The sequence below is a fragment of the Anopheles arabiensis genome, chromosome 2 (genome assembly GCF_016920715.1).
Source record: "Anopheles arabiensis isolate DONGOLA chromosome 2, AaraD3, whole genome shotgun sequence".
NCBI classification, from domain to species: Eukaryota; Metazoa; Arthropoda; class Insecta; order Diptera; family Culicidae; genus Anopheles; species Anopheles arabiensis.
This window is the reverse complement of record NC_053517.1, coordinates 93,818,928-93,844,893: the sequence shown is the minus strand read 5'-3', so window position 1 is coordinate 93,844,893 and position 25,966 is coordinate 93,818,928. Positions and strand designations below refer to the sequence as shown.

Here is a 25,966-nt window from a genome sequence, read left to right as displayed (position 1 = left end):
CTTTACTTAACAAATAAACTAGTTTTTGTTTAATGGTACATCAATATGGCTGCGTGCAATATGCAATATGGCAATAAGGAAAGACGATACTATTTGTTTATAATTCAAACTTGAGAATCCACACATGAGAAAACAAGACTAAGTCAGCATACTATTTATTTTAAAGTTTTAAATTAGAAACTAACTAAATTAGGTATTTTTATGCTGTATCAATTACTGAACGAAATAAATCATCCTTTGGATTATCAACTATTTCAAACGATATTTCAAACTTGTCGATCAAGCTGTATAATTTAAAAGATGTTAGAACGTAGTCATGCTTCCTATTTTTTTTTATAGATCTTTTGCGGCTAATAGTGTTCAACTGATATGTCGTTCGTGCAACGCAAAAAAACGAAGTACAAAAACAACCACAATACTTCTGACCACCACAGTTCCCACCGTGCGGAATCGCCTAAAGCATTTCGTTCGAAATTGAAAACCTCACCAGCCCGGCCAAATTAATGCAGATATGAAATGTGACCGCCTCTTTCCGTGATGAGCTCTCGTGCCCTCTTTGCGTTTCGATCAAGCAGGCCCGTTCCGCATATTTTGTGGTTCGCTTTGTACTGGCTGGCTGGCAGCACACCATGCCAACGGTCCACCGCGTACCTTTCTCCGGGCACGTAGAATGGAGTGCATCCGTGGCGGCTATGTCCGTATGATGATAAATGTATGGTTTTATATGAAAATGAGTGTACGGAGTGTGGGTTCGTTCGCCATTCTCTTCTAAACCGAACCAGGCGGGCACCACTTTAGTTCGCGACGTTCTTCAGTACGCAGAGCGGCTGAAGTCATTGGAAAAAGCTTCCCGTGTACGTATGTATAGATGTTCCTGCTGCATCCAGCATCGGAACAATTTCACCTTGGCAGCGCTTCCTACTGTGCGCTCTCTCTCCACCAGCTTTTTGGCTGACGATCCATTTTCCCATCTGTTTTACCGGAAAAGGATTCCAAATCGAAAAAAAAACCCAACCAACATTGCTGCATTTTATGACTCAGTGCGAAGGCCACTCGCCACGCTCGCAATAAGAAGGAAAGTTGGCCGAGAACTCCTTGATGCATTAAATTTTATGGTCACACGGAAACGACGACCCCACCACGACTCTTTGCCGTGCGGACGGCTCTTTGCGCTGCTGCGTGCACGCCGAGATTGAATTTTAACGCACGGTTTTCGAACAATCCTGGCCGGCGGAAACCCCTTCGGAACCGGACTCGGACAAAGTTTCAAAAACGTTGCCCAACCGCACACTGTTGTCGCCTTCTTCAGTGGATGACCTCGTTTGAAGCAGCCAGCATTCGGGGCCGGTTTGATTTGGGGGAAGCAAAACTGTTGGCAGCTGCACTTTGGTGTGCAGTTAGTTTTCGGGTTTTTCTTCTCATTTTAGATGAAACGCGATTATTTTTTTATGGGGGGCCGATTTTAAGTCTTAAATTAATTTTATACTCAGCACACTTTAAAACTTGTGCTCCCAAAAAGAACGTACAACAAAGCTCAATACAGACTTACGCTCTATCGATCAGATAAAGAAAACCCAACCGCAACAGGACCCATAAAAATCCACGGTTGGTCAATTTTAATGGGGTTTGTTTCGGAAAGTTTATCCGCTTGTGTAGTATTCGATTTTGTCCTTTCTTCCGCGCCAAAAGAAAAACGCACACACTCCCATGTTCTCTATTTACACAATCCATCACAAAGCGAAAAATAACTGTTTCCATTGACGCGGGGTACGCTACAATGCAATGGGTGGCTTATTTCTTTCTTTACACTCCTACCTCCCATTCCTCCGACACATTTTCAATAACTCACAAAGTCCGGGCAAAAGTATAAATTAAGTTTCGCAAACATTTTGATCTTTCACGGTTTGTGTCAAAGCTATTTGCTGTAGCTCTTTTCTTAATAAGTTGTGCGCCAGAAAGCAAACTATGCAACAGCGACGGGGAAGTGGAGCGACTGCTGCTGCTGTGCCACTGCATCCAAAACCGGGGGGAAAAGTATCATCTGACGTTGACGGAAAAGTTTTCGCCTTTTGCTGTGAGTGTGTGTGTGAGCGTATTTATATCTAGCTGGTAAAATGGGATCGTTCTGGGAGGGAAAGTTTGGCTCTTTTCCGAGCGAAAGTTGCACCTCTTTGGCCATTTTGTGGGACATTACGCGCCATTTCGGATTGAGTGTTGTTGCGAGGGATTTTCCAACTGGAAGAAATACAGTTTCCAACTATTGCATGTTGCGTGTTTTTCGTTCAGGGTTTGTTCAGGGGTTTTCATATTAGTTGGTGTTATATTGAGTTACAGTTTGAGTTGTATTTCAAAAACCATTTGAAGGTTTTTTAAAAATGTAGTAAAAGCTGAAAGGTAATTATTTAACCTTACTTGCTTCAGTTATGCGGAAAATTCACCATGGGGGACGAAGACATGCGTGTGGGCATGTTTATGAGTTCTACATTTGATTTTTATCAATTCCTCTTTACCTTTTGCGACAAAATTGTTGGAGTATAACTTTTGCATTATAGAACGCAACTAGGGGATGTTGGACCAGTTCGTGGACTTGGGTATCATATCGAAATTCAACCGAAATTCGCCTAAAATTGTCGCATTGAGTGTTGACGTCATTGCTTGACGCTGCGAAGCCAGTGGACGCGATTTCTGCTTCCACTGATATGTTTGTTCATGTTCCCCAGGTATTATTTCACTGTTTGGCCGGTTGCATCGATTCCCCCTGGCCAAGCGAACGCAGTGATGTAGCGACTTTTTCCTTGATCTTCATTTTCAGCATCTTTTTGAAGCTTCTTGTCGCTCAGGGTCGTCGGTCATTCGGATCCGTGCCTTCTTTCGATGCTCTGATTGTTGTTTAATAGTGCCAAGATGCTGTAGAAGCCGGAACAGACTTGTACGACGTCTACGAACTGTCACACGGAGTCCGTTATCGTGCACGCTCCTGAACAAAGTTGCTTCACTTTTTTGGCCATCACGGCTAGAGTTCGACTGATAGAAGTTTCAAATTTAGTCTGCTGACTCATGAGTTTTTATTATTGAAATTGCAATTACCATTCCGTTAGTGCGAGTGAAGATAAACCCAAGAAAAGTCGACAATTATTGTCCTTTTTTTTAATGTAAACGTTAATCATATCATAAACCACATTTCCTGGCTTTCGTATATGACGGACACGAAATGATTGGCTTCCTAACAAAACATAAAAATGGAATGGAGCACTCAACCAATCAGTCCCAGTCAAGCCCATTAGTGGCCTAAATTGTTCTATAAGAAAATACTAATGCAAAGAAGTAGAATCAAAAACCTTGATACAAGAAATTAGCACACTTCAAGCCTCTTTTACAGCTGTCTAACACTACTGCATTGCCTTTCAAACAAAATAGCCCCCAACTGTTTGCTTTGTGACCTCCCAGGCGCAAACGCTTTGTTCGCATTACACATTACACAGACACGCCCAAACCTCGGACGGGTGTGTATGTCATTATTCAAATCGGAAGCGCATACAGTGTCCTGTCCAGCATTGACACGCGGGTCACCACGAACAGCAGGGCAGTGTGATGTGACCACCATTTAGCATGTAGTTCCCTTCACCTGCGTGCTGGGACAATGTGGAGCCTCACAAAAATGCAGTCAGCAGATTGAAGGGCGGTAATCAATTTTGTCCCAACAGTCCCGCTTCAATTTCAGTGAACCACCACAGCTTAGTCATCTTCGTGCTAGGGCACTGCCACACGCAAGCTCTGCGTGAGTGAAGGCACAAAAACGATGGTAAAGGAAGTGTGTCACCGAAGTAGTCCTCGTCCACTAGCGGAGTGGAAAAGCATATGCAGCAAAAGCGAAAGAAAAAAACTCGGTTTAAATAGCTGCGGTTAGTAGCATTGAGAAGGGAACTTCGCTGTTGGGTGTGAGTTAATTTCAACGAATTAAATAGTTGACCTGATTTTATAATTACACGCCCTGTTTTGCTTGGCTCCTTTTCGTCTCCTTTTTGCGACACCCCAAAAGAGGCAAGAGTCCTGCAGGGGAACTTAAAATGTAAATACTAAATGCTGCATAAGAATGTACGCTGCGAGCGCGTGTTGGCATGCTATTGAAGGTAAAGCGGCAAACCTTTTCCTCTTTACTCTAAAGTAGCAAGAAATTACGACACCAGGGAAGCCATCGTGCAGTCCCGCTTTGGGTGTGTCGTGCTGTCGTCTCCGTAAAATGGGAGAGTAGTAAAAGGCGCATACGGAATCGCCCCGAATGCCTTGCCATTTGGCGATTAATTTCGGAAAAAGCTGCAAGCAACTTTCGTAATTTACCTCCCCACAGAAGAAACACAAACATTGGCCGCCCAGAAAAGTGGCGAAGAAATACAAACAAGCGGCTCGTACCCATTTCATTTCCCCGGTTTCGAAATAGCGGGCAAAGCAGCATCGCTTCGTAGATAGTTTTCAGTCCAGAAAGCGGAGGGAACGGAATTCAAGAAACTGAAGTGTCTTTTGTGTGCACACGGGGCTGCTTAGTCACAGTCAGTCTCGTTATCCCGGCGTTCGAGATCGCTGCTCACAACCAAAAAGGCACTTCCCGTCCCTGATCACACACAAGCAGCATGTGTGGAAATGTCGCGGGAAAAACAACACAACAACAGCAGTGAACCGACTGTGAACTCGTCGGAAGAAGCGTGGTGAAATTACAGTGACCGAGACAGGAAATTCGTGTCATGTTTCTTGTACAAACAGTTCCCCCGCCCCACACATGCGCTGACATTAAGGAGGCGTCTTTTAACGAACCCCAGAGTTGCTGTCCCAGTTGAGCACGTATCCGCACCACACGGCGAACACCAGTGTGTCATACCGTTCCGGTTTTAGGGGGTTTTCGGGGGGGAGGCATGCGGGGAAGCGCATTTGCACGGGTACTCGACACTCGATTAAATGTTTGCTCCCGCTTTCATGAAGCCTGCGTTAAATTAAATAAACTCTACTGCAACTTCTACAACCGACCATAGTTCCCGGGGTTGATGGAGCAAGGTACAACAACGGCTTCAGTACAATGCACGAAATAATGAAAGCATGCCTCTCTCTTGTAGATGATGATGGGTTGCTATGGGTATACAAAGCGAAAGGAAAAGTTCTTCGCTCTACCCAACACAACACACATTGAGCATACATGATGGGAGTTTTATACTGTAATACACAAAAAACCCTATACTTCTCTCTCTAAATGTTCATAGGAATAGTTTTGTACATTTGAGAGCTTGTGCATGTGTATTACAGTCATTTTTACCCCCCTTTTTTCGACCTCAAAATGAACGTGGCCTTGCAGCTTCTGCTGACAATACAAATTGTTCCTTTTGTGTCCGTTCTGCTGCTGCTGCTGCTGCTGCTGCTGCCCTGCACGTGGCTTCGCATCGCTGCTGCGGGAATGTCCTCATTTTATGCATCCTGCATGCTAAGTAAGCAGTTGGCAGAGCGGCTTTTTTTGCTGCCAAACGTTGTCCTAAATGCGCTGTTTACTCGATTTCAATGCGGCAAGGACAAAGGTGCTTCTAAGGGAGGGGGGGGGGCAAAAGGACGGTAGGAAGTTTGGGGACGTTTTGGTGACACTGGCCGAGTGAGTAGCTTTGTAGTTTACGCTGGCTTGCCTTGACATTGGCACAGGTCAGTGATGATGGTGGTTCGAAGAGTTTGGAGCCTGTGTTTTTCTTTTGCTTGTGAACTTTTAAGCCTCTGCTATTTTATAATCATTTAACGTGCAGATCATTCCCTAAAGAAGGTTTAAGCTTATATTTTTAATTTCTTCTTTGATTTCTGCTGGCACAACAACCATTGTCGGTAAAAACCTGCCTGTACCACTCTTGTGAGCATGGCTTTCAGTGATTTATAGATTTACTCATTAGCATGATAGTCAAGTGCTACGTATGAGGGCAAGGTGCACATTCGGGGCTTGAACCCATGACGGGTCCGTTGTTAAGTCGTACGAGTTGACGGCTGTACCACGAGACTCGCCCTTCGAGCTTAGATGCGAATATCACGGATAATGAGATAAGGGTGCCATGGTGTGCAATTTCCAACATATGAAGTTCACTTCATAGAGAAAGAGTGTCCCACAGCTATGAGAACTCATGGAAAACACTGTAAGTAGTTACTTTCTGCTTATCAAAACCTTATCAACCTATTTTAAAAAAGATAACACAAGTGTAAACAATTTAAACTCCAATATTTCGAAAATGGTTTAAAGAACACTTGAAACTTTATTATCTTATGTTTCTTTTGTTTTGCTCTAAACAATGCAAATAGTACTGACACGAAAAAATCGTGCAGAAAGCATGTGAATAAACAGCACTTTCACGCTCTTTTTTTTCTTTTAAAGCTCTCTGGTTGACAATTTCCTGTTTAACTATTCAAAACACTACGAAACGGTTTTAAGCGTAGAAAAATCATCTCACCCATTCCCTCCACTCAAGATGGTGCACCATTTCCCTTTTTTGTTTCACTTCACTCCACTTTGGCTGTTTTCGGCTGTTCTGTTTGTACTAACAGAGCCTTTTTCAAGAATCCTTTCCTTATCAGCAAACCGGACCAAACGCTCAAATAAGAGCATACGAAGCATGCGGTAAGGAGAGGTGTTAAAAACTACCCCACCTTACCATCCCTTGGCAGCTTATTTTCTTGCCAAATCTGTTTCTCAACCTTTAGCGCCGTTCGACCTTTCCGGTGGCAGTCTTTCGTATCGCCGTCTTGCAAACGGCAAATGCCAAACCCTTTCCCCCATTACCTTCTTGCAGGCTGTGCCCACCGAGCAAACGCTTCACTCTTGATGTCCCACTGGGTCCCATCAGACCGAGGTTCGTTTATGTTTTTGTACGCTACTACGAATTGAAAATACGCCCCAACCGGGGCGCGGCAGATTGTGTACAAAACAACCTCGCCAAAAGCGGAACTGCTTAGCGCTCCTGAGGGTGGCGTTGGTGACCCTTTTGCTAAAAATGTTTATGGCATTCCGAATTTCCCTTAAAACGGCAAACGGTAGAGAGAGAGAGAGAGAGGATGTCTCTGTCTCTGACAAAAGGCTCCACCATCGTCAGCAGGGTCATTTACAACACAGCTAAAGCAGATGAGATTGGTTGCACAGCGGGAACACAGCAGGTTCAGTAGATGTTCAGTAGATTGCTTCCTAAAGTCCAGCTGTGTTCATGCTGCAGGAACTCCAAAATAAAAAAAAACAGACCTTATTTTATACTACCATCAGGTGCTGGTTGTGTGGTCATGTTTTGTATGTTTAACCAAAAACACCATTAACGAATTGGTCTAGCTCATTGGTCCGAAGTTAAAGTAGTTTAATGAGATTCCTATCAGAAGCGCTGGCAGCATCGAGCTCATTGCTCATTGCATGGAATGGAGAACCTGTCGACCCCAAAACTAATTACGTGCTAGAGAAACACAATTAAAAGTCTGTTCTTTTCGTAATTTGAAGCTGGCACTTGGAAGCCAGGAACGCGTAACGGGTTGCAATGCGAGAGCAAATGAATGTAATCGGGTTTTGGTTTCATGGTGAAAGTTGCTGCTCAATTCCAATCTATTTCATCCACCGATAGTGTGTCTGTAGCAATCGATCGTTATAGATGCATTACTACCTTTTTCCCGAACGCCATCATCACCCCCGTTGGTGGTACCTACTCGTGTGAACTTACTTCACTAAGCTCATTATCGCAATGGCCAAAATCTTTCCAAACCAATAATCGTGTCGGAAAGGGAGGAAAGTAAATAAATAAATGATGATGCACACGTGAACTGTTCACACACAACCGCTCGGAGTAATCGTGTAATCCGATGTGGTGATATGTGGAGTCGAGAGATGGTTTCAATAAAAAATGCAATAACTCATTCCACCCGTGTACTTCACGAGGAGGAGGATTATACGTGAAGTGGAAGTAGTCGGATGGCAATAGTTTTTGGGGTTTTAAAATCCCATCCATCGCAAAACAACCTCTGACACACTCGTGATGGGTTTTGCCAAAAAGTTGTTCAACGCTACCCGAAGTTACACGCTCGCGTAGCGAAGGCGAACACGCGAACGGCGCGCGAGTTGCAATCCCGGGGAAACTATCCGGAAAACACATTAATTCACCACCGAAACCAACCATCGCACTGCTGCAACTCTGTGTCTCTGGTGGTGGTCTTTGTGAGCCGCAGTTGTGGTTGTTGCGCTAGCATTTAGTTGTTTGCTTTCCGTGTTACGGTGTTACGGATCCCGATGTTCGAAGGGAGCGAGCTTAATTTACCAACCGATCCGTTACCACCGAGGCTACAGTAACTCGTCAAACTCGTGGCCAACTTGCGCGCTTTACGCCGTGGGAAAAGGGAAAGTTTTAATGCTTCACGCTAAACGAAAGGACTGGGATGGGAGCGAGTTGTTACCATAATCTCCATTGGGACTATTTGAATGATGAGGAGGGCGAGCGAAACTTGCAGAGGGCTTCAGGGGTTTGGCTGAGGAGTTCCGTACTTGGATGACAACCTCAAAAAAAGAGATTTTTGAAGATCTTGTAAAAAAATAACCTATGGAAAGCTTTCAAAAGCTATCTATCATGTATACAAAATCAACTTTTTCCTTTCCCAGAGAACACACATGCCTCGTGTGTGATGATTGCCATCATTTTATGATCTCCTATTGCTTAACTCCATTTCCACGATACACTAACATTTACTTACTCGTCCTCATTCCCCGTTTTCGGTCTTTCCTGCTTTCTTTTGCAGATTGTTCATAATTAAAATTAATGCCCGCAAACTAAGCGCGCGCATTCACGGGTTCAATTCCTACCCGGATCATCACGTAGCGGCTGCGGAAACCGTCACGTTCGTCGTGTCGTGGGTAAGCAACTTTTTCGTCCCTCTTTTCCAAGCAGCATCTCGTTCATCGATCGTTATTTCACATGTGGGACCATTAAAAGGGCACCACCACCACCACCACCACCTTCTCCTCATCTTTGATGCCCACAAAACGAAGAGAAGTTGAGTAACTCTGCCGTGCATGAATAGATTCATGACTCCGTCGCTTGGTTGTTGAGCGGTTATCGCGGTAGTGTGTCGGAGGGCAGATTATTGCGAATGCTTTTCCTTTCTGCATTGTTGGCGTCTCGTTTGCCGCTTGCTGTGCGCGGTTACAGCGCAAAACTTCCAACGATCTGTTCTAATTGCGTGTTTTTGGGGCAGGAGTAGGCGACCGAACTAGTCTCACCGCCATGGAGAAACTTCTTCTGCCCGGGTCCGATTCGACCCTAAGGCGGCTGCCGGCCTCGTTAAGATATGGTGGTCCTGGAGGCACAGATGGTTCTGGAACGGAATTCTGCTTTCAGTAATCAGTACAACCGTACAGTAACGCGAAAGCGGAAGTGAGAAAATGAGCAAAAATTATCGAACTCATTCCACCACAAAATGGGGCGTGGTGGTGGCTGCGTTAGTTACGCCAGAAAAGCCTTACCCGGAGTCGTTACTCGACTGTTCGCAGGCATGTGATGTCTGGTGGTAGTTAAATTCAATATCAACGACTTTATCAAAGCATTGATTGCAGAAGTTTGTGATTACTGTAAGATGCGAAGCATCCGCCTCTACACCACATCAACTATGACACTGCTGTTCGATCACTAGAAACAGCGCCATCTTGCGTGAAATAATTGCAACAGCACTCTCTCGTTTGTAGTGAGGATGTCAGCACACAAACCGTACCGATCTATTGTCGTCTCGCGCATTCGTCTGATAATTCCGGAAAGGCACATTCGCACTTTACTGACATAATGTGATTAAACACTCCAAAAATTAAGCTCCGTTTCCCAACCACCGCGGAAAAGCGTTGAAGTCCCCCCATCGTTAATCAACATCCGCGAGAACGGGCATGAACTGTGTGGCAAATTTTAATCCTATTTAAAATCCACGCAAATCCCAACTGTAGCCACACATCACACATGATGGGGTGGCATTATTATTGGCGCAGGTTCCTGATGCTGATGAACCGATGTGTGACGAGGTTGCCTTGCTGACGAGAGCACGGGGGCTCTCTTGTTGATAATTTTATTTGATTTTGAAGCAGTTTCACTCCACAACTTGCTAGGTATGACTTCTCTGTGTTCGTATCTTTGTGTTCCCGGTAAGACCACACCACGGTTCCCCTTAGCTTCGTAATGGCATTTACGTCTGGGGCAATGGGCTGCTGAAAGCTATCGTCTCAACTCAATTTGATCGCTAATGGAATGAGAAGTAATTATGTTACGCAACAATCGAGACGAGACACGGTAGGCGATTATTATCGTTTTCGTTGGGTTGTTCTGGCAAAAAAACAAAACAATACTGAGAAACAGTACAAGCCCTGTAAATAATGTTGCAAAAGTTAATGTAATATGCAAACGTTACGCAGAACAAAACTAAACTTTGTTTTGTTTTGATGAATAACTGAGTATTTAAGGAATATTATATTGAATGGAGATTCCACGTAACTCAACAAAAAACGAGACAAGAAACATCGAGAAGCTCTCTTTGTTTAAATGTTCCACTACTTTGTAGTTTGTCTTTTTAATGAGACCCCAAACAGCCATCACGCTCAGTCGAATGGAAAGAAATCAATTATAACTAATTGGCGAAACATTTCTTCGCAATAATCACTGGGAACGAACGCAAAAAAAACTCTATTTTTTATCACTAACGGCAACAAAACTTATGCCTCTGCCCCTGCTCGTTATGCTTATAGGAACTTTTGCTAGGCGCTAATAACGAGACACATCATTTACTGTCGCAGAGCGTGCCACCATCAAGACACAACAGCACAAAACCATGGCATAAAAATCAGTGAAAATAGTATGGTCCAATGATGATGATTATGATGATGAGCACCATTTTCCAGCGCACCAAACGCGCTACAAAGCTGACACCTCGCCGAATCAACTCGATCCTTTACTCATAACCCCATGCCTAAACTTTAAAGACGGCATCACAGCCACAGGGTGGTTTTGCGAATGAACATGACTAACCTTCGTCACTGTGTTCCAATTTGACTGCTGGGGAGACAGAGGAATGGGAGATGTCCCTTTTTCCGTTCCGCTAACCCAATGTTGAGTGAAATTGTTTCATTCATTCCCCGCGGAAACCCCGAGGATTTATGGTGTCACTGAGCTGATAAGGAAAATTATACACAAAACACCATCCTTCTCGAGCCGGTTTGGAATGGTTCCAATGGCTGTTCGCCTGCCCCGTTCGCTGCTAACGGTGCTCCAGCGTGACAATTGTTAATCATAATTATAGCACGCACTAACACACTCGCACTATGCCGACCACTGTGGGGTGTAAGAAATGCTCAGTCAACTGTGACATCGATGACAACGCGCTTGAAGGAACCTCCCGGCTGGGTATGGCACCGGGCTATTGTGGCGTTCTGTTTCTTGCAACTGCCCTGCGGTAAAGTTTCGCCTGACGGCACCGAGTATTGCGCAAGTTTGAGTGACAACCAGAGCGCGTTTCAGTGTTTGATGGCTTGTTTCGAGGCGCAGCCGCTCGGAATGAGCAATGTTGGTATATTTTTTTGAGGAGGGCGTACGGTAGTCTCGGGGTACGATTATAAATCAGTCTAGCAAGGTTTCAAAATTCATCACTAATTTACTTGTTGACTTAGATTTGCTCGGAGGTTTTGTTTCATTAATCCTGTAGATTTATGTAGAATGATAAACAGGGTGTCATTAATTTTGGATTCTTCTTCTTCTGCTTCTGTTTTACACAATGTCATAAGAATTAATAAGAAACACTTATACTATTTAGTTCAAAAATAATTTCAACCTCAAAAATGATACGAATGACAAACATGTGTGAGATTATTATGTCTTTTGGATGAAGAAAAAATATCTTAACTATTATTGGAAACTATGGCCTAAAATTTCTTTTACGTCTCAAGAAGATCTTACTGTCATTCATATTTTCTTAATTTTACCAAAAAGATGTTACAGCATTTTTAAATCATTTTACAAAACATTAAAGTTAAAACCTACTTCCGCTTGTAAATAAATCAAACCATTCCACAAAGCTCAAATAATTTCACTCATAACTCACATTCACGGTTCCCCCCTTCGTACGCCGTAATTAGTTTGATATCTTGAACTCTTCAAATATCTTTTCCAGCCTCCGTCTTTCCCTCCCTGTACAAAATATAATTTCAAGCCGCTCCTGAAACTTCAAACTGCTTCGAATCTAATGTACTGCTAAAAGCCATCATTTCCCTGTCTATTCCTCCCAATCTTCTCACATTCTCTCTCTCTCTCTCTCTTTCTCTCCCTCGTTACATCAAATCACTGTCAAAATGACCCACTGACAGCAGACCGAGTGGGGAGCTTCCTTGCTGTCCACCTTCTTCCTGCCTTACATTGCGAATCAATTCAACAGCAGCTCAAAACTTTGACAATAAAATTTTATGACTAATTTAAAGTTCTGCGAGAACGAAAATACCGTACAACAAGCGCACCGGAACCAAGTAATTAAAAGTGAAGATTGAAGCCGCATTCAAAGCGATCTCCACCGAGAACAACACCTGGGGAAAGGAAAACGCACCAACAAAAAAGCTGAACCGTGGTAGCAAGATCTTCTCCTTCCTTTTTTCTGCATTCATTTGGGATCTTTCGAGAGTCGCAGAAGAAAGTTCGCCCGTGAGTGGGGATCCATTCTTTTGCCAATTACAATTCTTATTAACAAAAAGACCAAAACTCTCGCAACCAAAGCATGGCGGGGGAAAATCCGCGGCCCGCTTGCTGGGATGATCCAGCGAGGAGGAACCTTGGTTGGTTTTGCGAATAAATGAGAATAAATTAAACATTTCCTTCCGGTGTGCTTGGTTTGTTCCTTTTTGCTCCTCAAATCGCGATGCGATCTACAAACCAACCCATTGAACCAGCATTTGGGGCGCTCACCGATGGTTCACGACGCTGGCTTCACAAGAACTTGTCCCTACTTTTTTAGTTTCCAACTGCAATTTCTGGCCCATCATCCCGCTTTTTGGGATCGGTGGTGGAGCATGATAGTGAAATTGAACTACCTCAAAGTATTTCATCCGTGTACAGTGGCTTACCGTAGTGGTGGAAGGATGGCAAAGGTACACTCAATTTCTGACGCTGGTGTGTTAGATATTGCCAAATGATTGTCACCCTTCATGCTACGAGTCGGCTGAGAGAAGGGATCGTGATGTTTTCAACATTCTTAACATCTCAACTACTAATAAAACTAAAGACTGCTCAAGGTGTGGTCCTTTAAAAGTTTACAGTTTCTGCTAGCAAGTCTCGTTCTACCACCGAGCGGATCATAAAAACAGGCAGGCTCAAAATTAGAAAATTGGCAGCGTGGAAAGCCTTGCGACAAGGTGAGGATGGTGGTTGGCAGTGTCGATGAAATTGAACCGATAAGAAAACTTTCCTCCAAGAGCCCATTGCGATGGTTGCGACGGGCAAGGACTCTCTTCTTGTGCCAATCTTGTGCCCCGTAGCCGGAAAAAGGGTCTAAAGAAAATTAACTTTTTCCGATTCATTTTCTCAACCGCAAAGACGTTGCAGTAACAAGTTTATGGCTGAAAATGACGGGATGTAATTATACTCAGCTTGAAGGGGCTCTGGTTTGTGTGCTTTGAAGGTGCATGTAAGGAAGTCAATTCCTAAAGCGCACACTTAGCAACCTTTTTATTGTACAATTCAAAGAGTAACTTCACCCCATTGCTTACAAATCCCTGTGCTGATGTTATTGTAATTCACTGGAAAGGCTTCTAAACCGAGTTTGTTCCTTCCCCGAGTTTGAAATTCAATCCGTCTGATTAGGGTGAGCAGCAGCGATGGAGCACGTCCAAACTGTAAGCGAATGAATGGGGTGGATACATCATACATCACGAACATTGCAAATTAATTCCGGAAAGAAACTACTAGCACAGTACACCTCCCTGGCTTTTGTCGAACCCTTTCCGGGGGCATTAGTGGGTTTCTGCACTCTGGCTGAACCCTCGTGTACGTGGTAATCTGACCACTGTTGAGCATCAAACAGTATGGATGATGTTGCCGTATCGTACGCATCCGGTCAATATTCTGGTGTTCTAGAATTCCCCGAATAGAAGAAGCTCATTTCCAGCACCTTAATTTGGGTACATTGCAGATTAGCTTTTACGGTACCGAAGAATCATGCAAATTCATACGAAAGGCTTTTTTGATACATCAAAAAAAGCTTCCCTTTCAGTAGCTAGAACACTGTTCCCAAACCCCGCGTTTACTGAATGGAGGGAGAAATTATTCGCAATGAACATCAATCCACTACCGTCGGTAGTTGCTTGCACATCGTCGTTTGCGCTACAGAATGCGTAACACAGATGGGATAACGCATAATTCCCCCGCCGGAGGTGCGTACACGACCAAGAAGCCCCATCTGTCTGTATTCCGAGCATTAGCAGCTTACTACGATTTCTCGGTGCCTTTGCACTTGGCATACCAGTTTACCGTACCAGCCAAACTCAGTCACCTGTGCGAACGAGATCTCTATCAGCAGAAAGGTGGGAAACAGTCGGTGTAGTATGTCTGCGTGTCACAAAAGAAGTGCAACATTCCGGAAGATTGAATGCAAATTTACGCTCCCAAGGGGGTCGAACGCATTGGAACACGGGCTTCCTCTCTTTATTTCCGTGCTGCACCAGTTCGGGTTGGTTATGCAACGAGAAATGTAGCAGAACGGTTGCCAAAGTTTCCCGCAATATCCTTTAGGCGTGTTTTGTTCGTGCTTTAGCAACACCTGGTGCACCTGTGTGTTCGCTGCGCGCCTCTGAAATGCACCGTTTGATAAGCGGAACGGCTGGATAATGTAATGAGAAGATGGGAGAATTCTTTTTTCACATCGTAAATGTGGAAAGTGTTACACGATACTTATCACTTACATAACTCCAAAGGATGGGGGAACAGGTGTGCCTTTAGACGACGAAAGTCATGTTTGAGAGTGTAGTAAGTGGATTGAATCCACAGGAACCTTTGTCCGTAGAGCATAAATAAGCAACAAAGGAATGAATCTATTGAATTTTATAGTTCTTTTATGAAATTTGAATACATCCTTGAGGCTTATAAACCCCGAAGATGCAGCTGCTGTGCCGGTTGGAAATGTAATTAAGTTTAGTAGTTGGAGTGATTGGAAAAGATGAACTCATCACAATTCAAGGGAAAATATTTTGTTTTTTAAATACACTTTACTGCTTCACTTCGCTCACAGTCAAGCTCTTGTATCTCATAGCCTGACCAGGAAGCTAAATCTAATCTACGTCCGCTTCTGGTGCACTGGATTTATTCGATGGGCTGTCCTCATACCTCAATCTGTTGCTGTCGTACACACTAAGTAGAAAACTATTCTAAACAATACCACTGGCGCTCCATTCATACTTCCAAGCGCTAGCAGTATGAATGAATGCAATTCGTATTACAAAAGATTCCAATTGATTACACGTCGGTCTTTGTTTCATTATTATCCTCAATATCAATTTTACTCAGAGAGCGTTTTCTCTGAATAAATAAAGAGCGCCCTCTTTTAGTAACGCGTTGTACTACGTGTACATGGTACAGGCTCGAATACTTGTTTGCAAGATTACAATGAGTTGTTTCAAAAAGTTAAATGAAGGTTTTAAATTTTACCCACTCAAAGATTGTTAAGGCCGGGGTACATTGTCCGTACTTGCTAGTGTAATTTCGATTTTCACTTGCGCATCTGGCGGCGACTGACCGAAGCATTGTGTCAAACAATTTGAAGCCGCTACAGAAAATTTGTTATTTTTCCATGTTTATTTTATTTTTAACTGGATTGGAAAAGTTTGATAAATATGCTATACAAGTATTTCAGCCAGCTTTGCTTAAAAAAACGGAGAAAAAATTACTTAAATTTGAGTTCCGGCACGACCATTCCCTCGATGATCAAAACAATCTTCCACCAGCCGCCGCCAGATGCGCTAGTGAAAATCAAAATTACACTAGCGAGTACGATCAATGTAGCCCGGCCTTCATGGTTAAGAAACAGATATCTTTTTAATTGTTGATGACCATCAATCGAACATCATACATTTAGTTTGATAATCCGATCTTGCTATTGCATTCATACGTTGTTTAATCAAAGTACAGCTAACTAAACTCTAAAATCAACTTTACTTAGTAAGGTTATAGCTTTACGAAATAGAAGACTTAACAATTGCATTGGTCTTTAAACGTTTCCTCTATTTCGCTTCCTTCTTTTAAAGCTTACACCGATCCTGGTAGCTGTTGTACAAGTCGGAAGCACTTCGCATGAAAATTAGTTCCCTTTACGTGACGCATTTAAACCCTTCTTAGCAAACATCCCCCCATACCCATACCCACATTCGCACCATTCGCTAAACAAGTGTAGGCAAACATACACACACACGCCATTGCTCTCTTTGCGCCAGTTCAAACACACTATATTTGCTCGCAGCAAATGTATTGTAGCGTTTTGGTGCAATGGTTTAGCTCGCTGGCATGCCTTACCGCTACTGCTGTATCCGGTGGCTGGCGCTGTTTCGGCATTTCTAAAGTTAAATAATCCAACAATGAGCCCCCGTTTGAGTTTTGTTGCATTCGACTGGCTCGTCTTGCAAGCATTCCGTTAGAAGACGGCGCGCGCGCGCGCACGCGAGCACCCAATGTAGTCCAATGTGTAGCGCAATCGTGTCGTGCCCGACGATGGCGTTTGTCGTGTACTCCCCTCTGTGAAACGCTCAACAAATAGCGACCCTTCACCGTTTCCCATGCCCCATGCCGTCCCTTTTACGGATGAACGAATGATACAATCGAGCGAATGGTTCGAATGTTCGCCCCAACGGTGACGGACGGCGACTGACGGTTCGCTTTCTTTTCGATTTAGCTTCTCCTTTGTTGATCTTCAGACTCTGTCCCATGAACGCTGTTCGGAAGTGTTTATACGTGTGCGCGCTTGCTGGTGGATTTCCCTCTCCCACTCGGTGGCATCCTTTCGCACGGGCGCGCTGTGTCGACACAAAAGCAATAAAATACTACACACCAAAGGCGGCTTCCTTCAATGAATGACTCCACTTTCATCTCGTGCTGAAGCTGTCGCTGTGCTGAAGCTGCCTCCAGATTTATTCGGAAAAAGTAACTTCGATGGGAAAGTGGATGTGGATAGGATTAGAGCAGGATGCGGTGCGGTTAGGATTGGATTGCTTCTAGTTGCGCTTCCTTGCGCGGGGGTTTTGTTTCCCTGGGCTGGCGTTTCCTTCCACATTCCCATTACGTGCTTGACTGAGCAATGAGATTTTGATTGCCCAAAAGTCGACAGAAGCCGCACATCCTGTGTGCCGCCTTGGAGAACCAGCCCATGTCGTGTATTATGGTAAGATTTTTGCAAGCTTTCTTCAATTCAGACAAAAAAAAGCTAACAAGACCAACACACGGGTTTAACTTTCGTCGGGAATATATCGTGTCGTGTATCTCCCTTTCTTTCTCTCTTTGTATGTGTGTGTGTGCGAGCACTACTGGTTGAAAATTTGATGGGAAAAAGTTAGCATAATTTGTGTTTTACATTGCACAAATTCCACCGGTCGGTGATGGAGTGGCAAAAGCAATAAGGGCACCAGGGCGCAGACAGAGGAAAGCAGATGCAGAGCGGGTGGGAAGAAGCAAAGAAACCCCATTACTTATTTGTTTGTAATAGAGGGAAAGAGGGGGAGGTGTGTGGTTGCTTTGTATTTGTTTTACGCATGCCAGGAGTGGGTGAAGTGATATCATTTTTCTAGCGAAACACATGATACACCCACCCGGCACGTGCAATAAGCAGCATCTCGTCTGCTCGTTTATGTTTATGAAAGATATTTAAATTGTTTTTGTTTATTTTTTTGTCTCTTGCTAAGCATGATTTTCAGCTCCAGTTTCATGGAACTTTAATACAGTTCGAGTTTATTATTATTCAATAAAATAAACAAGACAACACTGAATGTTATGCCCGAAACTACACTTTGAAATGGTTTGAACCGTGTATTAATGCTTCTTAGTGATAAAATGACAAGCCTTTTGGGATATTTGGAAATTAATATGGATACCAATATATCTTGGTCAAATGTTCAAATGTTTTGATCATGAAAACTTCATACCATCTGGTCTTACCCAGGCTCTATTATTGACCATAAGTCGTCCAAAGTCCTTGAATATCATTGAACATTGGTTTTCATAAATTGAAAACGTTTTGCAAAACATTTTATTTCGCTTTAACACCTTATTACAGCAGTAATACTTTAGTTCGGAACTGGTTTAACAATTTCTGACGGAGAGCACAGCCCGGTATAGGTGGGATTGCGCCCGGTAGTACAGTTTAAACCGACCGCTCCCGTCTTGTAGACCGGACGGGAGACGATGTTTGTGACGGCGTAGTTGCACACAAAGTAGTACGTTTTCCACGTGCCGCTCAACCAATTCTGCATGGCACATCCAATCTTGCTGGTCTGATCACTTGCCATCTGCGTAAAGTGTCCGATTGGAGATCTGTGATGAAAGCACAAGACAACAGGCCAAATTGCACAAAAAGGCTCATGATCGTGGTAATACACAAACAACAAAATAACACTTACCCCACATAATTCGATGGATAACCCTTGATTTGATCGAGCGTAGTAACGTTGTACTCACTCCACCAGGAACTGATACCACTAGTCACCAGCTGCGCAATCGTCATGGTCATGCCGTAGAACTGCGTTAGCGCAAGATTCTGACCAGCATACGCATAGACGGCAGTATTGCGGCAGCTATCGTGCTTGTACGTACAGTTGCGCGCATTGTTGCCCGCTTGCTTGGCAAGTTCCGTGTCCCAGCTAAGGGTGGGCATGCGAACTGCCGGCAGAAACGGTGCCAGCTGACCCAGGGCCAGCTGCGAGCGGCGCGAGTTGTGCTCGGCCAGGATCAACGACTGTATCGTGGAGTTGAGCGTTATGACGACGGGGCTAAGCCCCACGCAACCGGCACCGCCCGGGCTGGCAGGGGGGTTGCATCCGATGTTGATAAGACTGTTCTTACAGTAGCTAGTGGCACAGTAGTCGGTTTGAGACTGCAGCCCACCGACCAGACAGCTCACGATCGCAACTGGATGAAAACGAAAACGGAGAAGATTAGAATGTGGGACAAGTTGCTTGTGAAGCTTACGAACCAACGCTCGGCTGTACTACACCTACCGAATATCCAAAAACTTGCCATTTTTCCCCAAAACACTCGTGCACCTTAGGCAAATCACGAGTCTACTTTAACTGTACCACTTGCGCAGCTGCGGCTTCATTTTATATCGTTTCGAAACAAACCATTGAGCTGAGTTTGTCTAATAGTCTCTGTGTGTCTTGTTTTTTTGTGTGTATTTTTCGTACTGCCAAATAGAATCGTATCCATTACTATTGCTCCCATTCGGCAACCGAAGTGTGCTCGGAAGGGGGATTTTCTTGGAATAAAAAGATCAATATCGAGCCTACAGTACTGTGCGTCACATAACAACATGAAGCTGTTTTTGCACGGTAAATAAAGAGAGAGTCTGTTTTTGTTTTGCTTATCGGAACCAAATTGGATTCAAGCCGAACTAGTACCACGAAGGTAAGAGATGCTACTGTATGAATGAGCGTATGGTTTATGCATGGACAAATAATTCACAATGTAACAGTCATTTTGATTGTGTGGTGTGTTGTTTTCAAATTAATGCAGGAACGTCGTTTCATGATCGACCTCGTAACACCACGACACACATCCAGGCAATGGTTTGTTTATGCTCGAGAGACAACATTTAAAAAAAAACTGGTGCTTCGAAGGGCATCTATTTGCTGACCTACAGTTGACAGTTTGTGCTAAGGTGTGGAGATTTTTATGAAAAATACTTATAGAATGTCTTTTTATTTAAGAAATTATACAGCAAAAATGGTATCAATGTGTTCCAATTGGTTTAAATATTGCTGCTATGAATAAGGTTGTAATCTTATTTGTATCTTCCTACGTTTTAAAGCCAAAATATCATACAATCCAATAAGAAGTATTTGAAATATCTAGGAAGATACATTATACTAATCATGATTTACTTCATTTCAATATTTTGAAAACAAGAAAAACTAGTTATGGGGTCCTTTCCGTTTTAAGTTCGCAGGCTGAAATTTCAGCCTGTCAGCTGTTTGCATTGTCTAGCAGTTTTCGAGCAACTATCTAAGTAGGTATAATATACAGGTGGGCTTATCCCAAGGTTTATGAATTTAGAAGGCTGATTTTTATCGCTTCTGTTTCTGAATGAAGATATTAAGAGTGTTTAGAGTATTCGTCAAGCCTCCAGAAAGCTAGTTTGAACAAAAGTTTTCACCCATCTTGTCAAAAAGTGATATTCAAATTTGGTTTGAAAAACATGCTATGAGACCACCTGGACTACATACACTTTGATTCCAGATTCCACCAACTGATCTCTTTAATGCACCTTGGGATAAATGTAAACAACACCGTGTTTTCGAGCAGGTACTCGAATTTAATTCTAGCTTTGAAGCTAGAATAATCTAGACTGAAAATTGCAGGCTAGTTTTGTGTGTGGTTTTGTATGGAGTGTTTACATGATTTCAGCCTCCAACTGTCAAACTCCTTTAAAAAAACTGACTAGAACCGTGAAGGGCCTCCTTATTAGTATCTTCCTACGTTTTAAAGCCAAAATATCATAGAATCCGATAAGAAATATTTGGAATATCTAGGGATTTCAACATAGGAATATCTAGGGAGTCAACTTCTAAAATAACCTGATCACGCACAGACGTACTGATCCTTTTGCACCCTGCAGTCGGATAATCAGAATGTGGAACTAAGGGACTTGGCCCCCTAATCGGAATTGATCCCAATTCAGCTTTGTAGAAACCATCTTTGCTATCCATCACAAGAAACAGACTGAATGTTTGTAAACCTATTTATTGTAAAATTCATAACATTCAATCACAGCAACACTCCAACCGCAAACTATGGGCACACAATTCCGATCTAATCAGATAATGGAAAAACCGTCCAGAAATTGAAATCCCGCTCGATTTTGCCTTCCCTTTCTCCCTCTCTTTCTCACCCTTAACCGAACAAATAAAAGAAAACTGATCGAAAACCGCCCTCCCCAGTGTCAGTTGGTGTTTGATGGATGGGAACGGTATGGGTATGTTTCGGACCTGCTGGATGGAAACAAACTCAAAACATTTTCATTTCACATAACGCCAAAAGTGCTGCCCCACCACCAACCCCGAGTTGACTTACAGTTTGTTTTCATTTCATTGTGGCTGCTTTCCCCCCCCCTCCCCGCCATGTTTCCTGTTCGATTCAGTTCGATCGTTCGAGATTTGGTTTTAATGGAGACAGAACAGGATAGAAACTGAGTATCTGTGGTCCTTTTCGCTCTTTTTTATTAACCCGATGGGGTAGGGGTTCTAACCCGTTATCGATTCGGGGCTCAGAAATAACATATCTGATGTTATTTTTTTTTTTTCGCTTTTGCCCAGACAAAAGGTGTTCGTTAACCTTTCAAACACGAGACCCATGCAGACCCATGTTAGTGCTGGGCTGGGGGCTGGTCAAAATTTAACTCAAAATCAAACGATCAACTAGAACGGGTAGGAACTGGTAAAGCGAGAGTTGTGCAACTGGGATATTCAAACGAAAAATGGAAAAAATGACACTTCACTGTACATGCACAGTGCCGCCAGGTTCGTTCGGGTTTCCTCTCTCTCTCTCCCTTGCTTTGGTGCGTAAATTTCCCTTTTTGCTAACCGGAAAAGCACGTACACCATCCAGCAGCTCCAGTAGGATGAATAAAAACATCTACCACATTCCCCCTGGGCCGTTATTGCGCACCGTCGGGCGAAACATTGTGGCTGGCATGTGTGAGCATGTTTTGCATTCCATCCACAATGGGGACGTGTGTAAGAGAGGGGAGTCGACGAAAGCCGTATTAAAATGACGGCTGTGCAAGAACCTCCGGGTTTGAAATCCGGAAACAGCCTCATACACACACACACACACACACACACACACACACACACACACACACACATGCGACGGTGCACAACAATTGTGAAATTCCCATGAGTTGTGTAATCCCGGGTGGCATAACTACCATACCGTTTTGCCTTTTTTTGCCTTGATGATGAAGCCCAGGGCGAGCCCAACCCGATTTCATAAAAATAAATTCCACCTGCGAAAAGACACTCAAACGTTTAGAATGTAAAAGCGTGTATGTGTGCACGTAGTCCCTCGTTATGGGCTTAACACACCTTGCACACCAGCAGCGCGCACCGTGTACCCGCACCATTAACACCAAACACTTTTGACCACACCAACGGTTTGCTGGTTCGTTTGATTTCGTTCTCCTCGTGGTGGTGGTGTTGCAAAATGGCCACTCATACGCAAAAAAACTCGACAAACATTGGGGTAGATGAGGAATCCACCCCGACCCGTCTCACTTTCCAACAATCAGCCATTCCTGTGGTGTACCCGTCGATCGGCCAGGTGAACACATCTGAGGCTTTATTTTTATATTCCTGCTGAGTTTTCCGACCTCTGACCACCACATTCCCGCCCAAAAAAAAAATCGCACCCAACGTTTAACCACGTGAGCTTTACAATAAAATATCATTGCTAAAGTGTGAGAACGTTTTGTTTCCTCCCCATCGGACCAGGCACCGGCGACCGATGCGTGGTGGAATTTTTGTTGTTGTTACATTGTTTTTATCGTGCTTTCGCGGCTGTTGTTAAATTGTAAGCTCTAAGGTGTGTTATAGGGAAGTGTCTAGCTTAGAACAAAGCATTTGGGGTTTGTTGTTTTGGCAATATCAAGTAACGTTAAAATGCCACAACGTGAAAGTGTTTACGTGATGTTGTACGTTCTATCCGATGATGGCATTTTCATTTCTGGCACGTTCGCGCACGGTTACGATTGAAAATGGATAACATCAAACTTAATGTAGCTTCACCTAAACAACCATTTTTTGCATTATTATCACGAGAAACATACGTTATCGGTTTTTGAAACAGTTAATGACTGTTAAGCATCAATGTATGTTACTGAAAACTACTTGAATGTGCCTTCAACTTGAGATGTCACAAAATCTTGTTCCAAAATACCGTCAGCTTAGCTGAATTATTCGGCAAGTTGATGGCATAGTAATCCCACTGTAACACAATACGTTTCAAACCTTGTAATACGCTGTACTGTAATCCAACTTGCTTATATTTCAAACGTTACAATCCTGGTGTAGCAAAACAAGGCTTAGTATGCGAAGACATCGGCTGAATCGTCCGGCGGTGGCATTCGAATGACCTCTTACAGGGACCTTGCAGACATGTTCAGCGAGTTGTAGATTTGTTCAGGCATATAATAGACTCTTTCAGCGAGATATAGCATTGTTCGGAAGTAGGCGTTGACATGTTCAGCGATTCTGTAGTGTTGTTTACACCCTGTGCCGCAGCGTTTAATGTTTTATTCTTAAATGCCATAAAAGTAGCAAATAATCATTCCCCAAGCTGTTTAATACATAAATTAGATAGTTTTTTTCGAAACCCGTTTGTTTACCTCCTGATGAGAATGATCCAAGCTGCAGTTCAAGGAGTACGAAAGTGACAGCTCTACATTATAACCGAACATGTCAACGCCTACTTCCGAATAATTCTATACCTCGCTGATATGCCTGAACAAATCTACAACTCGCTGAACATGTCTATATAATCCTCGAAAACCCTGTATAAGTCCACTGTCGATACGTTAGAATTGGATAGATAACTTTATATATCTATGGGACTGTCATCTTACTACACAAACACCGGCAGATTCCGGTAGATTAATTTTTCAATTAATATTTCTTAAATGGCATTAAACACAATGGGTATGATCGGATGTCCAGAGTTGTGCACAGTAAAGACTTCAAGATCATCAAGAAATCATCGATGAATATGAAAATGTAGGCTTGACTTTTTGAAAATGATTCCAGAAGTCCCCAGGGTCTCCCTTGAGAAAGAAGTGCTCCTATCTAATTTCAAGTCCCATAGGAGACAGACAACCTCATCCCCCAGGTGCCTACGGAGGAAGCAAAAATCTAATAATTCAAACTAACCTGATGAAGGGCAAGAAGTTCCACATGATTTCCAAAAAGCTCACAACATCGTTTAGTTAGATCATTCATCTTCAATTAAAATACGCAGAGGTTTTAAATTCATTCTGAAAGGAATCACCAATCAATAGAAGTCGCAGTCAATTTTGAACCGTTTCATTATACAAAGCACATTACTCGCCTTTAGTGAAAAGAGAGTTCAATTTCAAAACAAACGGCACAATTGATTGTTTGATCATCGTACCTTCTTCATTGAGAAGAACCCTAATCAAATACACCCCACTGCAAACCCACTCTGTCCCCTTTTACCAGCGGTACCCCGTTTTAAAGCTCCTGGGAGAACGCTTTCTGAATTTCAAAAGACCGCAAACCACCCCAGATTTAACGCTTTTTCACACTTCGCCCCCTCCCCCCTTTTGCCAAAACCGTGTTTGAACACAAAATGCTCCCCGGGGGTGGCAAGGGGAGTGAGCCTACGTCTCGCCCCCAGGCCAGTCCCTTCGGGTGTGCGCACACACACACTTCTGGCTCGTCGTGATTAATGATGTGTGATAAACTATCGATTTCCTTTTGCCAACCAAACCCGGCAGCAGGAGGCCAGCGGCGGCAGGACGGTTGCAGCTGTTGCAAATGTTGTGAACGTGCCAGCGCCAGTGTGCCCGCACATGGATGGCTAGCCGTTGCGGGTTATTAGCCTGTGCCTGTGAGTAGAGAGCAAACCAACGTGGAAGAAACGACCACAGGAACAGGATAACAATCATTATTGCCGGACAACGTTGGGCAAGCAATGTTTCCGATTGGCGTGGGTGAGAGAGTGGGAGAATGTTAGGGAAGGAGTGAAAAAAGAAGCAAAGGATCGATAAGAAGTAAAAACTTTGGCTGTGAACAAACCAATACCGACCGAGCAGTGTGCTGCTGTTTATTTAGTGAAATGAGCAAAAAAAACAGGGTCATTAAGCATATTCTATTTTTTGTCGTGTGCTAGAAGCAAGTAGAGGACAGACAGATCTCTCGGGTGTTACTGGTTTTGCCATGTTCTTGGTCTAGTTATTGATTGTGGAAATAATAAAGGTTGCCAAAGAGTTGGCGGTTTTGTTTGTTTGTAATAATAACGTTGTTATGTTACTAATTGAAGTAAAAGGAAAGGAGAATAACCATTTTAAACATTCATTTAATTTGCATTGTAAAGCTTGAAGATTGAATGTTTTTAAGACCGTAAAAGGTACAATCTTTGCAAATAAATTTATTCAAGATGTCCTTAACAGTATAATCACAACATGATAATACTTTTTGTGCAAGGATTACTAAACTTTCATGTGACATTCATCACAATTTACGGCCTTTCCCATGGTCTGGTCGTGGCATTAACATCTGCCAACAACCAAAAACCACCCCGTCATGGGTGGCCAACTTTCTTCGGAGTAGATTTTTCACTTACCTAACGAATGCAACGGTTTAATGGCGCTCATTCGCGCACATTGTGCGCATAATTTTACCCCTCCCAGCATAAACTGTGCCCCCCACATCTTGGTAAGAAAGCTTCAGGCATACTGTCAAACGTTAAATCTACCACAATAAACGCATACAGTCTACTCCCTGACACGTTTAAAGGCACACAAAAAAGGATAGAGAGCAAAGGCAAACAACAAGCAAAACCAGTACACATTCGACCAACAATCATCCAAACGCACAGGGCCCGGTATCTAACCAAACCGAAGCGATGGCTTTAACGTGCCATGAAAAGCGAGTACGGGAAATTAAATTTGCATTTTTATCGCAAGTAAAACGATTTTTATGACGCTTTTA

General features: G+C 43.3%; 2 protein-coding genes across 4 annotated transcripts in view; one reads left to right on the top strand and one right to left on the bottom strand.

Annotated features, from left to right (window-relative positions):
• LOC120898461 overlaps positions 1-25,966 on the top strand; it is a 136,917-nt gene that overhangs the window by 38,953 nt on the left and 71,998 nt on the right. For 2 of the 3 annotated variants that reach the window (XM_040304359.1, XM_040304357.1), the window contains exon 3: positions 8,776-8,890. The exons of the other annotated variant lie outside the window; for it this stretch is intronic. The gene's annotated coding sequence lies outside the window, so the exon portion shown is untranslated. The remainder of the gene's footprint in view (positions 1-8,775; positions 8,891-25,966) is intronic. 3 annotated transcript variants of the gene reach the window in all.
• On the bottom strand, positions 18,228-19,265 carry LOC120898465 (antigen 5 like allergen Cul n 1-like). The gene is made up of 3 exons (XM_040304362.1): positions 19,244-19,265; positions 18,647-19,154; positions 18,228-18,560 (listed from the first exon to the last, which is right to left on the bottom strand). The coding sequence occupies exons 1-3, from the start codon at positions 19,263-19,265 to the stop codon at positions 18,314-18,316; spliced, it is 777 nt and encodes a 258-aa protein (XP_040160296.1). The 3' UTR covers positions 18,228-18,313.

Bases quoted from the DNA above. Each gene is read 5' to 3' on its own strand.
- LOC120898465 (XM_040304362.1), bottom strand. From the start codon at position 19,265: ATGGCAAGTTTTTGGATATTCG. The intron at 19,155-19,243 runs GTAGGTGTAGTA...GTTTTCATCCAG, and splicing joins GGCAAGTTTTTGGATATTCG to TTGCGATCGTGAGCTGTCTG. The intron at 18,561-18,646 runs GTAAGTGTTATT...CTTTCATCACAG, and splicing joins TATCCATCGAATTATGTGGG to ATCTCCAATCGGACACTTTA.